The sequence below is a fragment of the Ctenopharyngodon idella genome, chromosome 15 (assembly GCF_019924925.1).
Source record: "Ctenopharyngodon idella isolate HZGC_01 chromosome 15, HZGC01, whole genome shotgun sequence".
Classification (NCBI taxonomy): Eukaryota; Metazoa; Chordata; class Actinopteri; order Cypriniformes; family Xenocyprididae; genus Ctenopharyngodon; species Ctenopharyngodon idella.
Window position 1 is genome coordinate 28,493,104 of NC_067234.1, and position 27,445 is coordinate 28,520,548.

General features: G+C 35.7%; 1 protein-coding gene across 1 annotated transcript; it reads right to left on the reverse strand.

The window, feature by feature from the left end:
• Positions 1–628: 628 nt before the first annotated feature.
• Positions 629–27,332, reverse strand: tlcd2 (TLC domain containing 2). Its single transcript, XM_051861258.1, has 4 exons — positions 26,695–27,332; positions 26,302–26,384; positions 24,058–24,140; positions 629–3,480 (listed from the first exon to the last, which is right to left on the reverse strand). Exons 1-4 carry the CDS (start codon positions 26,871–26,873, stop codon positions 3,091–3,093), a joined length of 735 nt encoding a protein of 244 aa, XP_051717218.1. The 5' UTR covers positions 26,874–27,332; the 3' UTR covers positions 629–3,090.
• Between the last annotated feature and the right edge of the window lie 113 nt (positions 27,333–27,445).

A 27,445-nucleotide genomic window follows, 5' to 3' on the forward strand; every position in this document is an offset into this window, starting at 1 on the left:
TGACGAAAGGTTGGGGTGTGCCGAAAGTTAGGGGCATGGAGAAAGGTCTTTATCACTAGTCGTAAAAGCAATCTGTCAGGGGTAGGGTTAGGGTTTAGTTTCTGTTGCAATTCACCTTTCAACACGCCTCCTATCTGTATAACGGAGGCCAGCTAGTAAGAGCTTGTGCAGATAAAGCTCACTCTAGAGGCTAGAGGCTGCAGTCTTTAGCCTCCTTGTTAGTGCACCCACCACCCACGGCAGAGACCTGGGTTCAAGGCCAGCACAGAGAGGGGCGAGTAGGACCTGAGGAGTTACATCTGCACACCAATTACTCTGTCCTGCAGCTATCCCTGTCTCCTAAAATGTCTGACACACAAAATAGTACAGTAAGGGTGAATTCAGCTTTGGTTTCTATAATTTATTTCATTAGCGAAAGAAGGCGGGAAACTAAAAACTATTTTACCTTTTTGGAAACTAGCATTAGCAGAGACGAAATTTACTAATTGGCCACAAATTTTTGTCTGAAACAATATTTTCGAGAAAAAAAAAACTAATTACAGGAAAATTATTTGGTTTAATGTAAATCATGTAGAATTATTAAATCCTATCTTATATACTATCTTTCCCATAAAACAAAAACTTCAAATAAAGTGTTAATAACATGTTTTATTTCACAATTAACAACATAATGGTCATATACAAATAATTTTATATTAATTACAAAACAATTCATCCAAGCAAAAATAAAATTATGCTATATATATATATATATACACACATTTTAGACAATTTTTTAAAATTCAATTCATTAGGCTAACTGGGACAGCAAGGGTTTAAAAAAAAAAGAAAAGAAAAAAATCCTTTTGTTCTGCTCTCCTAGGATATGGGCATGAATATCTTTTTTTCCAGCTGGGATTTATTTTTTAAAAAACATTCTAAATTCTGGCTTTGGAAAACAATGCAGCACTATGGTCAAAAAAAAAAAAAAAAAAATCAGATCCACAACATAACAGTGGCTTATCTTTCACCAAACACAGTACAGAACTGCACTCTCAAGTGAAAGACAACCAAACTGCTGAAATGACCTTAAAAAAAAAAAGTTACAAGACAATCAGGTTTTCTCTCAACTAAAAAAAAAAACACACAAAAAAAACACATTTTCCTTCTTAAATACATCGAGATACCAGTTACCTCACTAAGGGAGCACATATACAAGCACACAGTCTCAATATGAAGCTGCCAATAGTTAAAAAACTCAAAGATTCACTACTTCAGTGCAAACTTTTAAATTTTTAAACTTTCAAGTTCCTGCAATAGTTTTGACATGAGTAGCTTTTTAGTATCTCTCCTTCAATCAGTAAAATAAGGCAGGAATATCTGAATGAAACATTGTTATGAATAAACTTTGGTACTTTTAAAAGAATAGTTTTGTGGCACAAATCGGTGATGCTACATGTGATTATAGTGCGTAAACATTCCCACCGTATAGAAAGGCCACTCTTGCCCAATCAAATTATAATCAGACTTCAGTCTACAATCTCAATGGCACTGAGTATATGAAATACGGCTAAACAAATAAATGCCTTTACTTTAGTACATCTGACCAGGACCGTTCTTTGTTCACCATCAACAAAATCACAACACCATTTTGCACTAGACAGTGTTCCACCATTCAATGTGTTTTCAGAAGATTTTTTTTTTTTTTTTTTTTTTGCAGTTCGCACCCAACCACAACAATCAATGATATTAAGTACAAATAAATTACAAAATACAAAAACAAACAAATTACAAAGCATTATTAAAAAAGGTTCTGCACATTTAAAGCAATATAAGTGCTGCTTTAACCATTCCTCTCTATAGATTAAGCATTAGCATAAACTAACATGAGGTCTCTGTTGTGTGTATGTAGTGCCACCTACAGGCATGATTTGTGCAATGACAGTCCTGTCAGATCTCAAACCTCGCACATATCGCTCTGATTCCTCAAGAATGAGCAGGAGTGTTTTTAATTCTGATAACGGTTGTGAAGACTCCAGCATGGAGATTTAGATCCTCCACTTAAAGGGTAAAATATTAACTGTGAACAGTGATCTTTATCCACAAGGTAAGTCTGCGGTCAAGTTGACCAAATCAACTCATACCCAACTTTGTGGAATACAGTACTGATCACTGAGCACTTCCTGTCCATGGCCACTTCATTTACTATTACTAGTCAGTACAGATAATTTCAACTAAAATTCAGCTCTATGAAATTCCAAAAAAAAAAAAATGTGAAGGGACAGTTCACCCAAAAATGAAATAACTATCATCAAATCTATCATATGGCTTCAAAAGACTTTGAATATAGCACATTGGCTACTGTTACAGTACTTTTATGATTTTATTTATGTTTTTGGAACCTGACGGCCACTGGTCACCATTCACTTTCATACAGAAAAGAGCAGTGTGAACATTCACCTAAACATCTCCATTTGTGTTCCACAGAAGAAAGAGAATATTCATTTTTTGGATGAATTGTCCCTGTGTACAGAATTAGGATGATACTGCTACAAGCTAATGAGGTAGCAGCTGTAGGTGTTAATGAGGCTAGAAAACATATTTTGCGTAATGCTAGTTTTAATAAATAAACCAAACTTTTACGTTGGTTTTATTCCTCATATTTTATCCCCACTTGAGGAGTTCCTAATTGAGCAGAATATTTACTTGTATTTAATAGTTAATGTATACATTAATTGGGGTAGATCAGCATTTGATTAGATAAAGGTAAGCAGATCCAGTTCCTTTGAACTTAAACATAATGTTTCATACACGCTCAGGTTATTGTCTAAACCATGCACGAGTATTTGAGCATAAGGTTGCATGTGTAAATATGTCATCCGTTTCAGACATCTGTAAACCTGTGACAACAGCCATCATAGAAATATCTTAGTACAGTTTGAGGTCTACATGAGATGGAGTCAAAATGACTAGAACTTTGTTCTAGTCGACAAGCAGGTGCTGCGGGAATGAAGTCAGCAGGTTTAAAGGAAAAATTTTTCCCAAAAGTTTGGGAATGGTGGTGATGAGAGTGGATTTGGTTTGAGCGGGAAAGCAGGAGTCGTCCTTTTCCTACATTTCTTTCTCCTTCTCCTTGCTCACCTCCTTCTCACGGCTGGACTTCATGAAGTCACTTCTCATCAGGCGGCAAAACAGCACAATGTTCATGGCGGTCATGATGGCCAGACCCACGCTGCCGATGGTGTAGCTGGCCAGGGGGATGAGGTCACGATTCAGCACCAGCCAGCGGGTCATCCAGGCCAAAGTGTTGATGCGAAACACCACGTAGGTGCCCAGGTTTATCATGCTGTTGACACGGTAAACTGTACTTTTGGCCAGGTTGGCCATGCGGAGCACTTGCCTCATGTGCAGAAAGATCGAATTGATCTCAACCAACAGCGCCACCACTGCAAAACCCACATACCGACAGGTCAGCACCGAGATCCCGAAACAGGTGATCACCTGCAAACAAAAGAGATTTTTTATTAGGAATGCACTTAAATTTAGGCCAAGGAAAACTTTAAAGTCACCATGAAATCAAAATTAATTGCATTAGTTACTTTTTATGGAAAGTAATGTTACATTACTTTTGCATTACTTTATCCCATCTGGTCTGGGCTGTTTGTTTGTTTTTATAACAAAAAAGTTCTATTTTTGGCAAATGTAAAGGCCCTTTCACACCAAAAGTGAAATGAATAAGCCTCAGGCTGAAGGAAATGGAAATTCACGCCTCTACAGTAGAGGGCGCAGCTCAAACAAACAAGCCTTTCAGCTGCTGCCATTCTGGAATACAGAAGAATAAGATGCAGGAGAAGTAGTAAATGAGTAAATGTATGCTCACATTTAGTCTAGAACTAGTCTAGAATAACCATCATGTTTACACAGCGCACACAACACCTCTGCACTTACTCCCGATTTCTCTCAACATGGGGACAGGAGAGCTGTCATTCAATAAATGGTCACTCACTTGAGATCACAGCAATAGCAAACCACAACAATCTAACAATCCAATCAATTCCTGATGGACAAAATCAAGTCCCACCCTACATTTTTTCTTGTTTGAGAAGCCATTTCACTTTGATATTCATCACAATAATGAAGAAAAGACTAGTTGCAACTTCCGTTTCATGCTGACTTCAAGATGACTGTGCTATTTTCGGCTTTCAGCTAAAAGGCAAAACAGGGAGAAAGTGTAAACAAAAACAGTTACTTTGACATTCATAACAGAACCAAATGATCAAATTGGCTCTAATGATGGATGATACATTGACAGAAAAGACGTTGTGTTCGCCTGTGAGGACATTCAAATCAATGTCTCAAGCAAAATATGAAGGCTGAAAAGCTTCTGTTGCTGAAGAATGTGCCACTTTCCCTGAAGCAAAAGAAAATAAGCCTTTTATTCTTGTTTATTCTTAAGCTCTATTTTGTAGGTTACAAATGTGCTAATATTAGCCAAAAGACAGTTTGGCCCAGATTTATTTTGAGATCATTGTTAGTATTCTGTTTTCTACACACCTCAGTGTCGCAGTTTGTTTAAAGTCTTGCACTGAACAACACATGCATCTATACCAGTGTTTCTCAACTGGAGGGTCACAAGACCGTTTTGAGTGGGCCCCGGAGTGTGTAGTCAAGGAAACAACAACAACAACAACAAATGAAATTCTCAATGCTGTTGACTCTTTTGTCAGACGCAGTTTAAGTAAAGCGTGCTTTAGAAAAAACGTGTTTTCCTGATATAGTATCTGCGATCAGATGAGATGTTATCAGGCTGTTATCTAACATTATTTTCATAACTTGTCTTTCACCTCAGAAAAACAAACTTTCCTGTCCCGTCAGTCGTTATACTGTGCTCATAGTGCGCACTTTTTAATTGTATATCACTTCACTATATAAAGAGCAAATTAAATTACGAGCGTTCAACACTTAAGTTACATTGTCAATTAATAAGTCATGAAATTACTTATTAGCTAAACTCTGCAGGACAGTGGCCCTCCAGGACCCACTTTGGACACCCGTGTCCTAAACAGTGTCAGAAATTAGCTTTTCATTAAGGGGTAATATTTGCCAGTAGGTGGCGGCAAGTCATTTAATTCAACTGATTCATTAAAAACGGGCCCAGATGCGCATCTGTGTTTGTTTGGAACTATTTTCTTTGGCGACATGGAGCAAAAACATACTGTTTTGACCATATGTTTACAATTTAAAAAAATAACTTATTTTTTTATTTAACTGTTGTATAAAATCACATTTGCAATCATGCAGATAAAGCTATTTAAAAAGCTATTGAAAAAACAGCTTTTGTCCCACACTCCTATTAAAAGACTACCATTTAAAGATTACTCCATTCAGTTTGATGGAAAGTGAGAAAGAAATGGACACCCCAGAGTGGATGTGGAGCAGCAGAGTCATTACAGAATGTATTTAGCGTGGATTGAGATCCACTTCGCTCATATATTTGTACTCTGCTTGCTACAGCGGTACCCCAGCCCGTAAGGGCAAAGGGGCATTGGTTCAGGCCCCATAGCCACCAACCTGTGCACGTCCCTGGTGTGTGTCAACCATTTTTGAGAAATAAATTAGCTTGGTTCAAATTCCTAAAAAAATTAGGTCGCGGCCCAATGACCATGGGAAAATGTGGGTCCCATGGCCAAACCAGTTGAGAACCACTGATCTATACAGCTGTACAATATTTTTAAAAATATATAATGTAATATAATATAATATATAATATAATTTCAATTATAAAATGGTTAGTTCCTGTCCTTGATTCTGATTGGTCAATAGCTGTGTTTTATTCACGATAAAACATGGTTATGACCGCTTCAACCAACGGTTCTGTGTATCACTACACAACACCCTTAGCAACCACTCTTAGCAACATAAACTGTATGTTCTCAATTGATATTGTTTATTGAAGCTTATTGTATTATGTAGAAGAGTATTGTGAGAAAGAAATCGATTGAACGAGTTTATAACCTGCATTCAGATTTAGCATTTTCCTTCAGGTCAGTCCTATGTTCATAATAAAAAAATCTGTTTAAAAGTCCGATGTATTATCTTGTCCTTTTAACAGTTAAGGGGTTTTCCTGTGACTGACAGCGCTAGTCAAAGCATTTGTCAGTTGCGTCTTGTTCCGTGTTCACAACTATTCAGTCTTTTCAATGTAAAAGTCTTCGCTACTGACTGACACACTCATAAAGACAGTCTTTGCCACCATCTAATGGCGTAATAATGTAACTTCTGTTGCCGTTCACGGCCAGGGACTATTTTTTCCGGTGGAAGGAAGGCTTTAGTGAAAGTTTACTTCATGAAAGTTGCATTGATACATATTTTTTGGCTTTAATATTTGTATTGTGTGGTAACCGTTTTATAAAAGCAATGCTTACATAAGCATTTTAGGTTTTTTTGCCCACTCTCCCAGAATTTTTTGTTTAATTTCTGTGGCTGCCCATGAATTTCAAAGTCAGCACATTTATTGCAAAACCATTATGCATCCATCTTATTACAATCATTACCTTCAGAAACGATCTTTCATCATAATATTATTTTAAGCATTTTAAGGTTTTGTTTTGACTCGTTCATTCACCTATAGAAAGTTTAAATAGGCCAGTTAAGCCATACACAGACTAATGTGCTTAATTTCAGAAGCAGCTCTTTCATCTTCTCAACACTAATATGGTGTGAGGCGACAAGAAACAAATGAACGTGTGTTCTGAATCATCTGATAACAGCAGAGAGAGGCTGAGCTGAGGACAGGATCACAAAGGCTCTGTTGATCAGTCCTAAATCCAACATGACAACAGCCAAAGCGTTCAATCACCATAAGTGACACAAACAAATCCTAGTGATGATTTTTGTCAATATTACTACAAATAGAGTATCATTCCCCATTAATTGTCTCTATAAGCATTTATAATCATTCTTAAATAAAAAAATACCAAGTCTTGAACCAAACCAACCAGCTCTAAGAATAATCAGAGCAAAAAACCTTGATTTAAAAAACAGAAGTAGGTGAAATTTGTGACTGTGTATGTCACAATGTTTTTAATTTAATGAAATAATGTGAATGATAAAAAAAAAGTCAAAAGAAGAAAAACAAAACTCTGTTACAATATAAAACTATTAAAGGATTTGTTCACTTTCAAATGAAAATTACCCCAAGCTTTACTCACCCTCAAGCCATCCTAGGTGTATATGACTTTCTTCTTTCTGATGAACACAATCTGAGATATATTAATAAATATCCTGATGCATCCGAGCTTTATAATGGCAGCTATACACCTAGGATGGCTTGAGGGTGAGTAAAGCTTGGGGTAATTTTCATTTGAAAGTGAACTAATCCTTTAACTTACAAATACATTTTTTTGTTGTTGTTGTTTTTATATAAATATACATAAAGGATCAGAAAGTAAATTTTTCGAAAAATCTGTTGTTAGATCAAGCTTTACATTTTTTTTAAAAAATTTCCTTTTGGATGAAAAAGGATTGAAAAGGAAGTACTTTTTATGATCTTCCACTAGATGGCAGTCTATACCTATCATTACAAAACATTAAGTGCATGGATTAATCTGAAATATTTTGTGATCAACAGCTCCTACTTACACTTAATAATGCACAACTAATATTGAGCATTTAGATTTCAATCCATTATGTAGTATAATTCTGAACCTCTATAATTTATATAATTATATTGACATTTATAAAACAAATCCGCTATCATAACTGGTATGATGAGTCTTAAGTAGAGCATAAAGGTGTGGTTACATGATGTCCAATACTGAGTTACATGACTAAGCGGTGTCCCTGTGTTTTGTAAGAGGAAATACATTTGTCGGGATGAGCCTGTAATGCAACCCTGTTCACATGACACCCGCCTGGTCCTTGTGGTCAGGAATGTCACAGCAGTAAGGCTAGTAATGTTATTCACATTAACACTGCTGCTTTGGCACATGCCTCTCTCAAAAGCTCATGGTGTGTGTTTGAAGCAGGCACATAATGTATAATGGCTTTTAACAGCTTGAAATCCAAACATAAACCCCTTTATAGCAATAATGTGTCATGTATGCTGCATCATAAGGCTAAACATGACAAACGCTGACTATCTAGCTATGTGGACTGTAAACACATCTGAGTTTGCTTTACAGTGTCTAACAAAAGAGGTCTACAGTCAGACCACAGGTTACAGTAAACAATGAGGGCTGAAAAATATGTTTGTTATGTTGTTATGCTTCTCTGACTGCAGTGAAGGGCGTGTTTTAACATAAAGATGGATGATTACTAAATAAGATTTGTGTGACCTCAGTCTTATGACTGGGAGGATGTTGACCTTTTGGTTAACACTGTCTTTTTCTTGGTGAGGTTAACCGGTTACATTACGCTTACACAACGCTTGAGCTGGATAACACTCTGAACATCACAAACAAAGCTGTTATCTTCAGGAGACTCTATCTCTCCTAAAGATGACAAGAACATCAGTCCAGAATATGGAAGTAGTAAAGTACTATGTGGATGAACATATTTCATATTAGTAATGAAAGTGAAGTGCGAACAAGACTTGGCTTCAACACAAAATGAGGTTAAGAGGTGTGTCGCAAGTCAAAGACTTCAAAAACAAACACTCACTATTGTACAATTTGTAATATTTGAATGGTGACCATAGTAAAGAGATAAAACACTATAACATCCTTCTCAGCCTTGAAAAAACAATCATTGACAGGAAAAGAGCAAAGTCTTTATGTCAGATACATCACATAACATGTTGCTTTATGTTAATAGCTGTGTATCTGTAACTCCTGCTAGAACATTGCAACAGCAAGGTCATGGGTTCAAATCTCAGGGAACACGCATGTACTGATTTAATGTATAGTATACTTTTATTCACCGAGGATGCATTAAATTAATTAGAAACATTTATAATGTTACCAAATAAAATGTTATTTCAAATAAACATTGTTCTTTTGAACTTTCTATTCATCAATTGCTAAAAAAAAAAAAAAAAAAAAAAAGTATGTATCATGGTTTCCAAAAAAAAAATATATATATTAAGCAGCACAACTGTTTTAACATTGATAATAATAAAAAAACGTTTCTTGAACAGCAAATCAGCATATTAGAATGATTTCTGAAGGATCATGTGACACTGAAGACTGGAGTAATGATGCTGAAAATTCAGCTTTGCATCACAAGAATAAATTATATTTTAAAATATATTCAAATAAAAGCAGTTCTTTTCAGTTGTAATAATATTTTACAATATTACGGTTTTTACTATATTTTTGATCAAATAAATGCAGCCTTGGTGAACATAATTATGGAGCCCCACATGGTGACAAAAAAAAAAAAAAAAAAAAATATATATATATATATATATATATATATATATATATATATATATTAGTGGACATAAATTAAGAATTCATTCTCTCAATTTAGTCAATTGTGGGCAAAAATTAAGAATTTGTTCCCATGATTTATTAATTTGTTCCCTCCATTTACTAAATCTGGAACGAATTGGTACAACGTGGCCACAATTTAGTAAATCAAGAAAACAAATTATATTGTGCGCACGATTTACTTAAAACAAAAGGAAATAATTATTAAAACGTGCTGACGTATTATTAAGTCATGGGAACGAATTGTCAATTCGTGGCCACACTATACATATTTTTTCCCCACATCAAGAGACATTTTTGAAAAAAAAAAAAAAAAAACATTTAAAAATTTTACGGACTCTAAATTTTCAAACATTAGTATCAGGGTTCCCACTCTTTTTCAGCGATCATTTTTTAGGACTTTTCCAGGACAATTTCAATTTTACTATGGCAGGAATAAAAGACAAGGATCACGCCCTGAAGTAATATATTGCTCTCTAAGTCTTTAAAAGGCGTACAGTTAATTGCCATGACTTAACTATAAAATCAGTTTTTAATATGAGCTCTTAATCATACATTATGACTATGGAAGCTTGTTTCCGCCACAGAAAAAAAAAAAAAAGTCGTAATTACCTTTTTTGTATCTCACTATTCTGACTTTTTTTTCCCCCCTCGCAATTGCGAGTTTATATCACAGTTATGCAATTTATAATTCTGACTTTATATCAAGCAATTGCGAGTTTATATCACAATTATGTAAGCTCGGAATTTTTTAGAATTTTGAGATAAAAAGTTGCAATTACCTTTTTTATTTTTTATTCATCAGCAGACACTCCCATAGTTTATTGCCATGACTTAACTATAAAATCAGTTTTTAATATGAGCTCTTAATCATACATTATGACAAATTGTTCTCGTTACCAGTGTCCATATCATAGCAAAAAATATTGGAACTATTTTAAGGTCTTGTTTAACTATTTGAAAGTAAAAATATTAGTCAAAGACAAAGTCGATGAACAACAAAGAAACCCATAACAAGTAATAGAATATGTGGCAGGTCTATTAGTTATTTCTGTCCCGTCCAATGCTGGTTATCACCATGTCAATCAATATAATTTTGGATTCAATCCCGCATTTAAATAAGTTAGTCATTCCCAAAACTTTGCAGTGTGTATACTTAGCAGCATGAAAAACTTTCAAATTGCGAATGGGTTATATACAGATTTTCCTTTTTTAATCACTTTTGTGAAAACTCCTGTTATAATCAATGAAGCTGGCTACACTGCACAATGAATCTCTTATTGACCTTATAATCACATCAAAATTATTAGTTAGCAAGTTACTGAATTAGGTAGCTGCTTACTAATTAACATTTTCTGCATACATTTGAGCAGTTAATAGCATTAGCTAACTGCTGCAAGTGGCAACACAAGACTAAACATCATCATTGAAAATACTATGTCAAAACTCAACATTCCTGAACATCACACTTTCTGCAACTAACGGTAATTGTTTTTGGCCAGTAATAAGCTTTTTGTTCTCGACTACAGAAAAACCTAAGAACTTTTTAAAAAATAATTTTCAAGGACAACAAGATTTTCCAGGACATTTTTCATTTTCTTTCATTTTTCATGTGTTTTCCAGGACTGGAAAGTTTGTCATTAATTTCAGGTTTTCAAGGTTTTCCAGGACGAGTGGGAACCCTGAGTATATAAGACTTAAAGGTGCAGTATGTAATATTAGCAGCTAGTGGTTGAAATGGGTACTGCAATCTAAATTCAAAATATTGGATAGGGTTGTTTCTCCCGCTCCCCTTCTCCTCAGACTCTCATGCTGGTTGCCAGACATTCATCATAAGTTGATGAATTTATTTATCTGCATTTTAATAAGCCTCTGGACAGAGTTTTTTAGATGGATGCTGAGGCTTTTTAGGTCGGGTAGAATCCGGATTTCTGACCTAGTTTGTTCGCTGGCTTCCGTGGCTACAATACGCCGTGTTTTGGCAACTGGCAACTCGGGGTGTCAAAATACTTTTGATTAAATGGGCAGTGGGCAGAATCACACAGACCAAAACAAAAACAGACATTCTGACACAGAACGCACATTTTAAAGTAGAATAACTGACTTTAGGATTGTTTTTTAGAGAAATGAGAATGTGAACTTAGCATGTTTCCTAAATCTCTGCAAACATATGCTTTAGTACAGTCACAAAAAAATTACATACAGCACCTTTAAAAACTTTGCAAGCCTCGCACAAAATGCTGTGATGAGAAAAAAAACTTAAAAATTAACAAAACTGAACTAAATTAAGAAGACAAATTGAAAAGAAAGTAAATAAATAAATAAATAAATAAATAAATTCAGACTCAGTTTAATGTTGTTTAAAACTAGTTAAGACAAGGTGAATACCTAAGACTTCTTTCCCACTAGCAGGGAAGTGGCTACTTTCAATTAAGTTTCTGAAGAATCTTATGGACACTACAGTATGATTTTCTTTTACAATAAAACTTCCTTTAAAAATATGTATTGTGAAAAGTGCTGTACAATTAAATAAGAAAAAAACAATAATCTACTCCAACATAATGCTTTAGAGACATCAACAGACAATCAGAGTCAATCTGCATTAGCAAGATAATTCCCATAATCCATCTGCAGTCACGCTGAAATAATCTTATTCACTCACTCACACACACACACACACACACACACACACACACACACACACACACACACACACACACACACACACAGCCCTACAGTTGCTAAGCCAAAGCATGGGAGCACTAAAAAACAAAAAAACAAAAAAAAAACACACATGCTAATCAGACCTGAATATTTTTGTTGTTTACAACCAAAACAATAACCTTATTTTTTTAGTATTTTACAAGTATGCATAAAAAGTATTAACACTGATGCAATAATAACATTAGATTAGCACATCTCCATTAGCTTTCTCCCCTGCTGTTTCCTTGTCTGTAAAAATACAGTAAACCTACAGGTCTGTGTATGTTTTGGATTCATAAAACTCTCCCTGCGGGGTCAATTATCACTAGTACGGTCTCTAATTTCTCCATTACACAAAAAAAACATGGCAGACACAAACACTCCTCCTGGGTAACTCGATGGGGGGGTGGTAGCAGTTCCAGTCTAAAACCAGTTAACCTGGCTACAGGTGGAACTCGTTTAAAATGCTTTGCCAGCAGGCCCATTTGAGCAGCATGTGAGGAATACTGAAGCTCAGTGAGAAATAGAGCACAGATGCCAATGACTTTAGGACCACATGAGGTGATGAGAGAAGAGTGGACAGGTGGACTAACAGCGAGGACACATGCTTCGTTGAAGATATACACGAATACACACAAATGAAGCATACGAGGGATAGTACATGGTCACTTTTACGAAGACTCAAGAAGGAAAACACTATAAAAGTGGCCCGTACAAATTGTGCACTATTTTTCCACCATTTAAAAGTTTGGGGTCAGTAAGATTTTGTTTAAAGAAATTAATTATTTTATTCAGCAGGTATGCCTTGCATTTATTAAAACTCTGTGTAAAGACATTTATAATGTAACCAAAGATTTTTTATTTAAAAAAAAAAAAAAAAAGAAAAAAGAAAAGAGTTGAAAACTGTTTACTTCCAATTATTAAAAATACATTTTAATTTTTAGTGATGGGCAATTTCAAAACACTGCTTCATGAAGTTTCGAAGCTTTACGAATCTTTTGTTTCGAATCAGTGGTTTAGAGCACGTATCAAACTGCCAAAGTCACGTGATTTCAGTAAAGGAGGCTTCATTACATCATAAGTGTTTCGAAATTTCAATGGTTCACCACTGGGGCGCGTGACTTTGAAACAAAAGATTCGTAAAGCTTCGAAGCTTCATGAAGCAGTGTTTTGAAATCGCCCATCACTAGATATTGTCGAATAAAGTCGTTATTTGTTTTTTTGCCACGCAAAAAGTATTCTCGTCGCTTCATAACATTAAGGTTGAACAGTGGTAGTCACATGAACTGTTTTAAATATGTCCTTAGTAGCTTTCTGGGCATCTGAAAGTGTTAATTATCTTGCTGTCAATGCAGGCCTCACTGAGCCATCGGATTTTATCAAAAATATCTTAATTTGTGTTCTGAAGATGAACGAAGGTCTTACGGGTGTGGAACGACATGAGGGTGAGTAATTAATGACAGAATTTTCATTTTTGGGTGAACTAACCCTTTAAGATAAATAATGAATAATAACCTACATTTCAATCTGTTCTTCATACAAAGTGATCAAACGAATGGTGAGTAAACAGAAGAATTTTATGAAATGCAGTGCTGTGGGTCTGTGAGGCACAACCTAGAGATTGCAATCACAGTAAAAGAACAGACACAAACACAGAAAGCAGATCCTCACAGTTGAAGAGCGAGGAGGGGCCAGATGATGTGAGAGAATGTGAAACTGGGCTGGGAGATGAAGCAGAAGGTGGAGTGTGTATGTGGAAATACAACAGTATGAAATTAAAGTGTTGAGAAAGCTGAACTCAAAGGGTGTGGTAAAGTGTGAATGGGAAAAAAAAAAAAAAAAAAGATACAACATGTATGAATATGCCAGTTTGTGTTTATGAGTCACACGTTCCAGCGTCAATTGGGTATGGCAGGGTATGGCGACTGCCATACCTTGGCTGCCTGGTCAACTCCATTCAATGAAATTTATATAATTTTATTCATTGCATGCAGGATTAACGGAGTTCATCTGTAATCCTCCTATTACTATGTGTAACATATAATTTGTATTGTTAAATAAAACAGAAATGTAAGTAAATTAAAGCAGTCTGGTTGTTATATTCGTGTCATGTAAGATCAACAGCACTGCCAACGTGTCTATTCACAACGTAATTTTGCAGCGTTGAGTACTGTAGCCAATCACAGGGAGTTCTGTTGAAAATATTGACCAATCAGAGGTGTTTAAGTTACTGGTTGTCCTAACCAGCCGCAACGATTCTATTTTAGCAACAACACAAAGTATGGCAATGATAATCTCTGTTAATGTTTATGTGCTTTATTTAATGATAAAAGCATGTTATGTGACTTTTGAATATAATTTAGTGCTCTCAGCTTTGTAAGCAACAATGGATAATTCACCTCAGATCTTAAAAATTAAACAAATGGAAGCAAGAGCGTTCAAACTGTGAACAAAACAAGTGTATACTATGACAAAGATTGTTTCAGTATCTCAGTGTGTATTTTAAAAAATGGTTAAATTTTGTAATATTTGTGAATTTGATTATGTACTCATCCATTTCCTTGCGAATGCCGTCAAGATTAATCTCTGGTGCCGTGCAAATGCCTCGAGAGCCCGCCCACACTCTGTTCTGATTGGCTGTGGTTTTTGATTGATTGGCTTTTAGTTTTACATGAGGACAATATTTGTAGGATGAACAAAAAAAGTTGTTATATTAAAAATAACACTTAAATTGGATAATATTCAGACTTTTGAGCTTTGAAGTGCTGGAAAAAAGTTGGGATTGTCACATCGAGGGAGTAAGACTGGATGACGTCATCAGGGCAACCGGACACGTACTATGGCGGTGCTCCAGATCCACTTAAAAGTACTCAGACTCAAGGCATTGAAATGCTTTGAATCAAACAGGACCATGTGTCTTTAGGCCTTATTCTCAGTACGGTACACACTGAACTCACCACGCCAACAATTGTCCATACCCTGGCTTTTGGTGAAATGACGCCACTGCAGTGAATCATTGATGATTTTTAAGTTCGGTGACATGAGGGTTTTGAAGGGGCTGGGGAGAAGAGAGGGTTTCTGAAACATCTAAGACATGTATAGTGGTGAGTGATGAAAACACATGAAATCTATGACTATAAAAACCAAACACAATGATTTTAATGTACTTTTCATTTGCCAATTAAGTTTCCTAAAAAAGGTTGTCATTAGACTAGTTTCACAACTGTGCTTTGTCTTGTGAGCATGAGAGTTTCTGTTCAGATGACCCATTTGAAAACTGATTCAATTGGATCATTTCTGAAAATGAAGACTAATAAGTGTAAGAGATGCTGACACTTTTTCCTTCTATCATTGTAAATGGTGGAGATGTTTACCCAATCATGCTCAGGACAAAGTCCACACCCTGGAATAAAACACAAATCACAAACCTCACCCTGACAAGAAAACAGGTTAAACAAGATATGACCCCGAGGAAAGCAAGGCTAGGGCAGTAAAAACCCCATAAAACCCTGGTCAAAGAATGACAAGTGATGAATATACTAGGGATGCACCGATGTATCGGCCGCCGATATTTATCGGTCGATTTTTGCTCAATTTACAACCATCGCCATATTAGCTGTGACAGAAAAAAGGCCGATATATAAGAAACCGATGGTTTATAAATTAACTGCGTGAAGGTGCTGAGCTGTATAATGACTGTTGCTAATCCTAGCGCCGCTGTCTGTGCTTTAAAGTTAATCAAATAACAAAAGATCGCACACTTTTCTTGACTAAATAACTTTTGTAACTTTCATAAGTGTAGCGGACACCAACCGAATGATGACCAAAACTTTACTGATGTTTTATTAAGTTTATTGCGTCCGTTTTCACTCCAAACAAATCACCACAAAAGCTAAACATTACAGAGCACAAGAAGTGCGCATTAAACTCTCTCTCCATTGCATTATCATCAACATACAGCGAATTACTCAAAACACTTATTACAACTAACAGTAAATAAATACATACAGATCTATTGCCTTTTCAGGGGATGCTTAATAAACTGACAAACTTTAAATCTGCAAAATAACTCTGAAGAACTGCGTGCTCTCCATAGAGTACCTCAGGGATGACGTGTTTTTGTAGGCAAAACCCGGAAGCGAGTTAGCATTTTAGGACTTCCGGTTCCATTGGCCTGAAGTCAATGGATTTTTTGAATGGGTTTTTGCTAAATCGCCTGAAATAAGGTCTGTGGTTAACAAAGCCTCTAAATATTTTCACGTTTTGATCCATGACATAAAACACACCAGTTATAACCCACTTGTGATTTTTTAAACCTTTATTGTGTCTTAAAAACGGCGGTTGCTAACAAATCGCTAAAAGGGACTACTTCCTTTGGCGGGACTTTAGACATCATCATGACAAACAGGACATTTGAACAGCATTTCTCATGAAAAAGTGGATAAGTATTCATACACAGCGAGCATGTTTTTAAATAAAGTTGTTTTCTAAATAAAGTTTGAGGAAGCTTGACGTTGATCCGCGACCATGGTGTGCTGTAGTCCGTTTATAGCGTACTGTTAGCTTTTTATATCTGACGACTTTATTTAGGCTTCAAAATGTATAAATGTTGTGTTAACTTGTAAAGATTATCTTGATAGACAAAATGTGTAAGTGTCATAACCCTTTGTTAAACACAGAGCTTATTTTTTGCGATTTTCCAAAAGTCTATGGGAAAAATGCATTGGCTTTCGATCGAGGGAACCCGTGCGCCGCTAACTTCCGGGTTGGCCTACAAAAACACGTCATCCCTGAGGTACTCTATTACCTGTATTAAAGCTCCGTAGACGAGAAAACCCGTCAAAATAAGAGTCCCGCCTTAGTAAAGGAGATCTCATACATATTTAAACTTACGAAAAATATTAAAATGTATACAAAAACTAATTAGAAGATTAATCACAAAGTCTGTTACAATAAAGAAGGATTAATATGTATTTAATTTATACAGTGAAGAATATGCAGTGCTATTTTACATTTGTTTACTTTATTTCTGTACCTGAAAACTATTAAACCTACCTAAAAAGCACTGTTTCATATGTATCTTTGTTCTGTTGTCTTTATGTAGGCCTGCTGAATGTTAAATGGATCCAATCCATGTTCATTAAAAATTATTTGATGATGCAGCAATAAACCTGCTAGTATATTTTAATGCAGGTGTTTTTGAACTTTGCTTATTTAAAACATGATCAAAATACTATCTATTTTGATGACAAAATTTCAAATAAGAGAGGAAGTGACAAATATCGGTATCGACCAATAATTGTTTGTTAAAATCGGTATTATTTTTGAGAGAAAAAAAAAAAAAAAAAAAAAGTGTCTTCTGCTCAAGTCTGCATTTATTTTATTAAAAATACAGTAAAATAAGTAATTTTGTGAAATATTATTACAATCCAAAATAACTTTTCTATTTGAATATATTTTAAAATGCAATTTATTCCTGTGATGGCAAAGCTGAATTTTCAGCATCATTACTCCAGGCTTCAGTGTCACATGATCCTTAAGAAATCATTCTAATATGCTGATTTGCTGCTCAAGAAACATTTCTTATTATTATCAATGTTGAAAACAGTTTTGCTGATTAATATTCTTTTTTTTTTTTTTTTTTTTTTTTAAAACATTTTTTCAGGATTCTTTGATGAATAAAGTTCAAAAGAACAGCATTTATTTAAAATCTTTTGTAGCATTATAAATGTCTGTACTGTCACTTTTGATCAATTTAATGCATTCTTGCTAAATAAATTTATTATATATATATATATATATATATATATATATATAAATAAAAATCTAACTGAATGCTCTAAACTCTAAACCTCTAATTGGTAGTTAATGCACCCTTTTACAATATGCCATTTTGCATTTATTTGTTCAAAACATGAGGTTATCAGATACAAAAAATGCTGTAGGCGTACCTATTATTAGGCATACCTAATATTTTCCATTTCTTTGGAATATGTTTGTATACAAAGACAGCACCATCATCTGTTGCCATCAGAATAGGACTAAAGTACTGATATGATAAATCTGATAAACTGAACACAAAAGATCAAGCTATATTGAAGCACAAAAGCGTTTCAACCTCTCCATTTGATGAACAAAATCAGCATTCATAATTTGGGAACCATGCGTAGCATCGTGCATTCACACATGCACAACACAGTTGCCGTGGCAACCGGACACGTACTATGGCGGTGCTCCAGATCCACTTAGAAGTACTCAGACTCAAGGCATTGAAACGCTCTGAATCAAACAGGACCATGTGTCTTCAGGCCTTATTCTCAGTACGGTACACACTGAACTCGCCACGCCAACAATTGTGTTCCTTGGCTTGCAGCATTGCTATCGTCAATTAATTGAGTGTCAAATTCACCTACATTTTCAGCCTGACTTCAGTCTATTGGAAAGATAAACATCGGATGAAGCTACTTTATACTACAAGAATGTTCCATTCAAAAAAAACAAAACAAAAAAAACAGGAAGTTTTCAGAATATAAATGTAGTCTATTTTTTGGTTGCTAGGAAGACTGAGATGTTATTTACAAGTGGATTGTCTTGGCTCAGACAGCATGTCGTTCTGGAAGGTTTGCTGTAGTAAGTACAAACAGAGGTCTCTCGTGATGTGGGGAAGGGTCTATATCAGAGAAAGATGGAGAGGTTTCTAGATCTACAGGAAATTTTGAGGATCTCTTCTATAAGGGTGCTGGAGCATGAGCATATGTGGACCAGATGTCTCTGCTTCTGTCTGGAAAATGCTGAATGCATGCTGCAAAAGGAGGAGGGATCCAGCCACAAATACTTTACACTCTGGAGCCAAAAGTGGTTCCCTCGCTCGTACACATTCTTTCACTCTCATTCCTCCGCTGCCTCTTATTCTTTCCATTTCCCTTTCAACAGAACAAACCCTGCTGTTAACCTTTGACCTACTATCAATGTATACACTCCACTATCATTTGCTCTAGAATCAATAATGCAGGAACAACTGCATAAGTCAAACTGTGCAGTGGATATAGTCAGTGGGCAACTAGATTTTTTTTTTTAAATAAATAAAATTACTATAGTTTACAGAGGAATCATATCAAATCAAAATACTGTTACACAGTGTTGGGGAAAGTTACTTTTAAAAGAAATGCTTTAAAATATTACATTACTCTCTCTAAAAAAAGTAACTAATGGTGTTACTTAGTTACTTTTTTTAAAAAGTAATGTGTTATGTTACTTTTGCGTAACTTTTTCTCACCTGGGCTGGACTTGGTTCAGTTGGTAGTTTGTTTTTAAATGACAAAAAAAAAAAAAAAAATCTATTTTTGGCAAATGTCAAGGCCCTTTCACACCAAAATCGAAATGACGCATGAGAATAAAGTTCAACACTCTTACTTCAGAAATAAAAAAAATAAAAAAATGAAACACAAATGTAATGTTTAACTAAAGTCATTTTTGCTTATTAGTATGGTTGAATTGGATCATCGAACGTCAACAGCAAAGACACTGGTTAATAAACTGAGATTAATTACATAATTATGTATTTAATTATTGCAGGTTTGTAATTATTGCACTGTTTTTAATCATTTTGAGGAATACCGAATCTGTTTTGTGCAAGTGAGATGAATAAATGCTCACATTTAGTCTAGATCTACAACAAGCATCGTGTTTACACTGCGCACACAACGCCTCTGATCCTCACTCACGATTTCTCAACATGGTGACAGGAGAGCTGTCAGTCAATACATGGGAAAACAAAGTAAGTTGCTTTACTTATTTTAAAAATAAGTATTATTTTGTTGCAAATTTAATGCAGCTTCAAAGGGCTCTACACGATCCCAGCTTAGGAATAAGGGTCTTATCTAGCAAAACGATCGGTCATTTTCTAAAAAAATAAATAAAAATTTCTATACATTTTAACCACAAATGCTCGTCTTGCACACGTTGGAAAGGTCACGCGTGACGTAGGTGAATGTACATATCCAGTGTCTATAAAGTGAATCTGCAAAGACTAAGTCAAACGGCCTTTACAAAAAAAAAAAAAAAAGGTAAAACAACGATATCAAACGATTTTGAAGTTGGAGGAGAAAATGAGATGGAGTTTTTCTCTCTACCGCGGTACTTCCGCCTACATCACGTGTGACCTTTCTAACGTAATGTGTGGCGGATCGCAGAGCTAGTGCAAGATGAGCATTTGTGGTTAAAAAGTATATAAATTTTATTCATTTTTTTTTTTAGAAAACTACCGATTGTTTGGCCAGACAAGACCCTTATTCCTCGTCTGGGATTGTGTAGAGCCCTTTGAAGCTGCACTGAAACTGCAATTTGGACCTTCAACCAGTTGGTAACTGTTGAAGTCCACTATGCAGAGAAAAATCCTGGAATGTTTCCTCAAAGACCTTCATTTCTTTTCGACTGAAGAAAGAAAGACATGAAAATCATGGATGACATGGGGGTGAGTAAATTATCAGCAAATTTTAATTCTGAAGTGAACTAATCATTTAATGAAGCCCTATATAAGCAGGTTAGTTTCAGGTTCAGTCTTAGGAGATGTTTACCTAAAATATAGCTAAAGTATTAACATTTTAGACTTCAAAGATGTCTGTCTGAATGTTCATTGCTGTAGTGGTGGTAATTAGCTGCTAAAAACAAAAAAGAAGCAAAAATTTACCTCACTTTACCAAATCAACTAGTTGGTTGAACCATCCCTACTATGCAGTTCCATTACAACTGCATCACAGTCAGGTAAGCTACATAAAAATGTTTTTTTACACTGAAAACTATTTTTTTGTCAGGCTTGTGTGGGCCTTTTTCTTACTACAGTTGACTTGTTTACCACTCATGGTACTGACAGCTTTTTCCAAAGTACAACAGCAGGGAAAGCCGCAGGTTTAACACAGCAGAGCTGGATTATCAGGTTCTACAGAAAATGCAGGAGGCTGTAATTGAGTTTCCTGGCATGACACTCGACTGCATCACTTTAGCTATTGAGTAAAATCTGTCACTGAGCAAACACAATCACCTCAGGCTTCTGAGTAAAGGTGAACTAACAATCACCCTTGACTCTGCCAAACCGTCGAACTCCCCCCGCAGTGTTTTGTATTTTTCCACTGATTCTACCTCAACATGAATGGTATGAATGAGCACTAATACAAACTGATCATCTCAGCCTCCTCTGAGACCTGCAGGCTTTAATTAGCAAACTCAATTGTGCTAAATGAATGGGGGATGAGAGACATTTGCTCTACAAAGAACCATTTCTGAGAAACTGATTTAAAGGAGCCAAATGCCAAAAATGTTATTGGGTTAGCGTGATGCTTTTCACAGAACCACCTCTGGAAACTTAGTAGTAACAGCCAAGAAGTAATACCCACAAACCAACCAAACCATTTTTAAATTTCACAAACCAAACAAACCATTTTTATCTTAAGTAACAGTTCTCTTTTTCCATTTACTATACTGGCATGTGACATCAACTGGGTTGATAGTGGGCCTCACCAACCGTGCTTTTCCACCGCAAATGGACGACTCCTTAAGCAATCAGTGTTTCCATACATGGACTTCCTCTTCACCTCAAATCAGGCTCAGCCTTATGTACACTACCATTTAAGTTTGGGATAAGTAAGTTTTTTTTTTTTTTTTTTTTTTAAAAATGAATACATTTATTCACTCAAAGAATCCTGAAAAAATGTATCACGGTTTGCACAAATATATTAAGCAGCACAAGTGATTTCTGCATTGATAAGAAATGTTTCATGAGCACCAAATCAGCATATTAAAATTATTTCTGAAGGATCATGTGACACTGAAGACTGGAGTAATGATGCTGAAAATTCAGCTTTACCATCACAGGAATAAATTAAATTTTAAAATAGAAAACAGTTATTTTAAATATTTTATAATATTGCTGTTTTTACTGCATTTTTTTTTTTTTAATCAAAATCCAGACATGGTGTGCATAAGTTTATTAAAGAATCTTACAGACTGCAAGTTTTTTGATAGCACTGTATATAGTTCACCATCCTACTATTTCAGGTTTTAAATTTGACCGAAAACTACAAGCAGCCATGTTAGAGTGGAGTAAAAGACGCTTGCACCTATCTTGATCACATGATCTAAAGCTCCAATGATATTTGAATTCCAAATGGCTTTCCCACAGTCTCCCCGACTGCCTTCGAAAACAATTCACCTGCAGACATTTTGATCAGTTGAAAAGAAGACAAACATAATGTTTTGGCGTGGCATGACAGACGTTCAGTCAAACCCGAACCAGCAACAAAGGAAGGCCTTCTTGCTGCATTCCATTCAAACTTAGCACATCTAAAACAAAGCTTCTCTAATAATTACAGTTTGGCTCATGATGTAAATAGTGGGGAAGAACGGGATGGGGTGGAGATGAGAGGGTCTGACAGTTTCTCACACTGCCACTAAGAATCTGGCAGCACGTTCCCTCCGGCCACTTCACTGAATGAAATCCCAAGAAAAGAGGGAACAACAACAACAACAAAACCACAGAATGAAGCTGGCTACTTTACCCAGTGGTGACGCCATAGAACCCCAAACGAACCGAAGCTCAGAAAACCCCACTGAACTCAATGGAAGTGTTTGGACAGCGTCTTACCTCTGCACATTGCAACAGAGCAAGACACACTGGCTGTGATAATCAAAATGGTCTCGCTACTGATTTGTTTAGCTATCTTAGCTATTTCAGCAGTTGTCCTTCAGCTGACCTTCTCACCTTTTTCCAAAAAGTACACACACATAGCAATGACAAGGTGGTCAGACAGGTTGGACTCTTTGAAAACACTGAAATCAGGTCTGATTAGATTTTATTAGATGGCTGAGTAATACAGAAACCGCTTTTGGAATGATGTTATTGTTTACCACCAAAATCTCCTTGACACAAAGTCAGTGGCTTTCTTTTAATTCTCATTAATTATTTATTTTTTCTATTATTTTATTAAATTAAGCACATTTATCATCCAAATTCTCATAACTGTAATGCAAAAAATAACGAAATTGAAATTAAATTATGAAGTATTTAGAAATTAAGATACTTGTTAACCTTTAATGTAAGATGATTAATTTTTTTTTTAAAATCTGAATTAATTTATTACTATAATCAGAATGTAATGAGAATCACTTTTGAATGAGATTTTAAATGGGATTAAAAAAAAAAAAAAAAGGATGACAAAGGTCTGGATGGAAGCATTACAAATGACAATTATGAGGAAAATATGATTAACTGTCAAAAAATATCTTAAAGGGTTAGTTCACCCCTAAAATGAAAATAATGTCATTAATTACTCACCCTCATGTCGTTCCACACCCGTAAGAGCCCTCGTTCATCGTCAGAACACAAATTCAGATATTTTTGATGAAATCCGATGGCTCAGTGAGGCCTCTATTGCCAGCAATGTCACCAAACTTCTCAAGATCCAGAAAGGTACTCAAAACATATATAAAACAGTTCATGTGACTACAGTGGTTCAACTTTAATATTATTAAGCGGTGAGAATACTTTTTGTGCGCCAAAAAAACCAAAATAACGACTTTTCAACAATATCTAGTGATGGGCGATTTCAAAACACTGCTTTGGAATCTTTTGTTTCGAATCAGTGGCTCGGATCGCGTGTCAAACTGCTGAAATCACGAGACTTTGGCACTCCGAATCACTGGCAATAGAGGCCTCACTGAGCCATCGGGTTTCATCAAAAATATCTTAATTTGTGTTCCGAAGATAAACAAAGGTCTTACGGGTGTGGAATGAGATGAGGGTAAGTAATAAATGACATTATTTTCATTTTGGGGTGAACTAACCCTTTAATGGTCCTAAACATAAGCTTTACCCATTTAGCAGTAAAGTCATTGGTTTTCTCCAAACATATATAATAATTTGTTTGTGCCATGTTTTACATCTACTCACCACTACATGGTGGAAAAGGAGCTCCCATGAATGGCTGATCTTCTGATTGATAACCATATCAAAGAAATCATATATAAAGTACCCTGAAACACAAAAATGCATATTAACCCTCTATTTCTCAAACAGTGGAAAGATCATTCAACAGGTTTTTCAACCAACAGATCCCGTGACAACAATTGTGCTGGTTACCAAGATGTCAGTTCCAGAGGGCTATTTATATCCATCTCCCAATAAGAGGGTCTCCATGGAGACTGCATTTTAGAGCAGATCAACAACAAATGAAGCTCAATATAGGAGACTTCATTAATATAAATGTTTTGATTAGCTTTTTCAATATACACACCTGTTTCCCATTTCCATTTGTTTAGTTCACGTTATGCTAGTAGCAGTGTTCATTTTTTGAAAACAAGGTGATGAACAGATATTTTTACTGGAGAAAATGATAAAACACTAACGAAGAACATAGCCCTCATGTTTTTTCTATATTGAGGCATATTAGAAACATGCTTTCCTCAGACTTTTGAGCAAGACCTTAAAAAGCCACAATTTTAAGAGGGCTTTTTATGGGTACATACTATGCAGAGACAACAGGACTGGGATACATTTTCTGTAATAAATGTAAATAAAAACTTTTAAGTAAAGGCCCATTCATAAACAGTCATGTGACCTATGGGGGTAGCACTGGAGCCTGGGACGGATCATAAAGCCAGCCATTGATTCTGTAGCTAAAGCTGACATCTCTGCCAACTGTATGTGGGATTCCTAGAAGTATTCAAAATATCTCTGGTATTTGGCATCTTAAATGGGAGTTATCTACTTATTGGTTGAAATAAAAATAAACATTCCAGTCAACTGTGCAATGTTTAAAGGATTAGTTCACTCCAGAATTAAAATTTCTTGATAATTTACTCACCCCCATGTCATCCAAGATGTTCATGTCTTTCTTTCTTCAGTCGAAAACATTCCAGGATTTTTCTCCATATAGTGGACTTCAATGGGGACCACTGGGTTGAAGGTCCAAATTGCATTTTCAATGCAGCTTCAAAGGGCTCTACACGATCCCAGCCGAGGAATAAGGGTCTTATCTAGTGAAACGATCGGTAATTTTCTAAAAAAAAAAAATTAAAATTGTTATACTTTTTAACCACAAATGCTCGTCTTGCACTAGCTCTGTGATGCGCGTCCACGACTTCACGCATTATGTAGTCACGTTGGAAAGGTCATAGGCGGAAAAGCCTTTGTCATTGTTTTACCTTTTTTTTGTAAAGGCCGTTTGACTTAGTCTTTGTACGTTCGCTTTGTAAACACTGGGACAGTACTTCTGCCTATGTCACGCATGACCTTTCCAACGTGATTACGTAATGCGTTTGTGGTTAAAAAAGTATATCAATTTTTATTTTTTTTAGAAAATGACTGATCGTTTCACTAGATAAGACCCTTATTCCTCGTCTGGGATCATGTAGAGCCCTTTGAAGCTGCACTGAAACTGTAATTTGGACCTTCAACCCATTGGTCCCCAATGAAATCCACTATATGAAGAAAAATCCTGTAATATTTTCCTCAAAAACCTTAATTTCTTTTCAACTGAAGACATCTGAACATCTTGGATGACATGGGGGTGAGTAAATTATCAGGAAATTGTAATTCTGGAGTGAACTAATCCTTTAAGAGCGATGCAAAATAACAATACACAAATAATAGCTAATAATCCAAGGGGAACAACAACATCCACTGTTTTCCAGTAAGTTTCATGTCACATTAATCTCATTACTGCAATGCAATGCAAAAAATGTCATTAATTAGCAAATTTAAATGATAAAATATTTATAAATCATGGTGTTATTTGTTGTACAGATTTAAATGAAAAGATAGTATTAGAATCACTACTGGCAATAATGGAAATTTGAAAAAGAAAAACATATGGATCAATTAGGAGCAATTACAATTAGGGGCGATGTGCTTATAGTTGTCAAAAAAGTCCCAAAGCAAAAAAAAAAAAAAAGTCCTAAAATAGTCTTCATATTGGAGTAATATGTGAAGCGTTTTTCGTGAGATTTGCCCATATAGCAGTAAAGTCACCTGTCAAGTCTAACCCAGTTTCCTCCAATAACACTGGACACTGTTGCACATGACAGGAGAAGAGTGTAACCATTGGCATAGGGTATAAGCACGCCCCCTCCGAAAAAGCCAGATAAATAACATCTTATAACCCTTAAAATAATACAAATAATTCTTTATACTTACCGATGGATACCGATACCAGGGCGTGAGAGAAAACGGAGTATGTTTCTATCAAGTCCTCAGCCATCTGGGGATGCATGCAAAAACTACAAAGACAGACGAATTATAATCAAAGCATGGCGTTTAAATGAAAGTGCACCAAATTTGTGATGTCAGGTAGTAATAAACAACGTTCATATTATCAAGTGATGTGAACCACATGTGTCGTCTATGTGCAGCCTATCGAATGGTGTCTGTTTAACTACATCCGTTAAACATACAGAGGTTGCCAGCCGAAAAGATCTTACTCTTGGATAAAATTCTCAAACATCTGATAAAGGCATCAAACAGACGGTGCATACGGGAGTATATGGGTGTGTATTCCCCATGCACATGTGGGGGAATTCTGGCACTCACCATAGCACGGACCATACTCCAGTTATGAGGCTGTGTACGAAAGACGTGGAGATGTTTTTCCATTTCCAAACGTTCCTCTGAGCTGTCTCGGCGATGGGAAGTTTGCCGATTCCATAGTTTACTAATTTGAAAAAGCCCACCGAGGATCCAATGGTCAAAATCACTGAATTCAACTCCATATTTTAAGCGCGCGCTTCTGTCTTTTTGTCACTACCCGAGACTCTCGCGCGCGTCTAGACCTTTCCGAGATAAACCCGCTACGCTTTATCTGTTATTTCATCAAAAAGACATCCCGATTGTTTGTCTCTATTTCATTTTCACTTTCAGTAATCCAAACATATGCGACTATGTCGTTTCTGTTGGCAGAGCCCTTGTATAATTCAAATTTATCGATACTATCTTTGTTAATTTAAAAAAAAAGAATAAAAAAAACAAAGCTGTTTGTTTTAGAGCTCAGTTTGTTCGGTCCGATGTAAAGCTAAGAAGACACTGATTGCTTGCGATTGGCAACAATGAAATAGTATCTAATGCATGCGTTACAAAATCCTGACGCTTGTGTAACTTTCTTGCTTTTACAATTACCAAACAAGAGACTCTCCGCCCAATCATCGTGAGGCGCGGTTGAGCAAATAAGCGTCTCGGGCGTGTGTTTCTCTTACCTCTAGTCCCGCCCCTTCGTGTCAAAGTGGAATTATGGGAGATGTAGTATATGCAGGGCTTTCGTAACTTGCAATTTAAACGGATAGTTCAC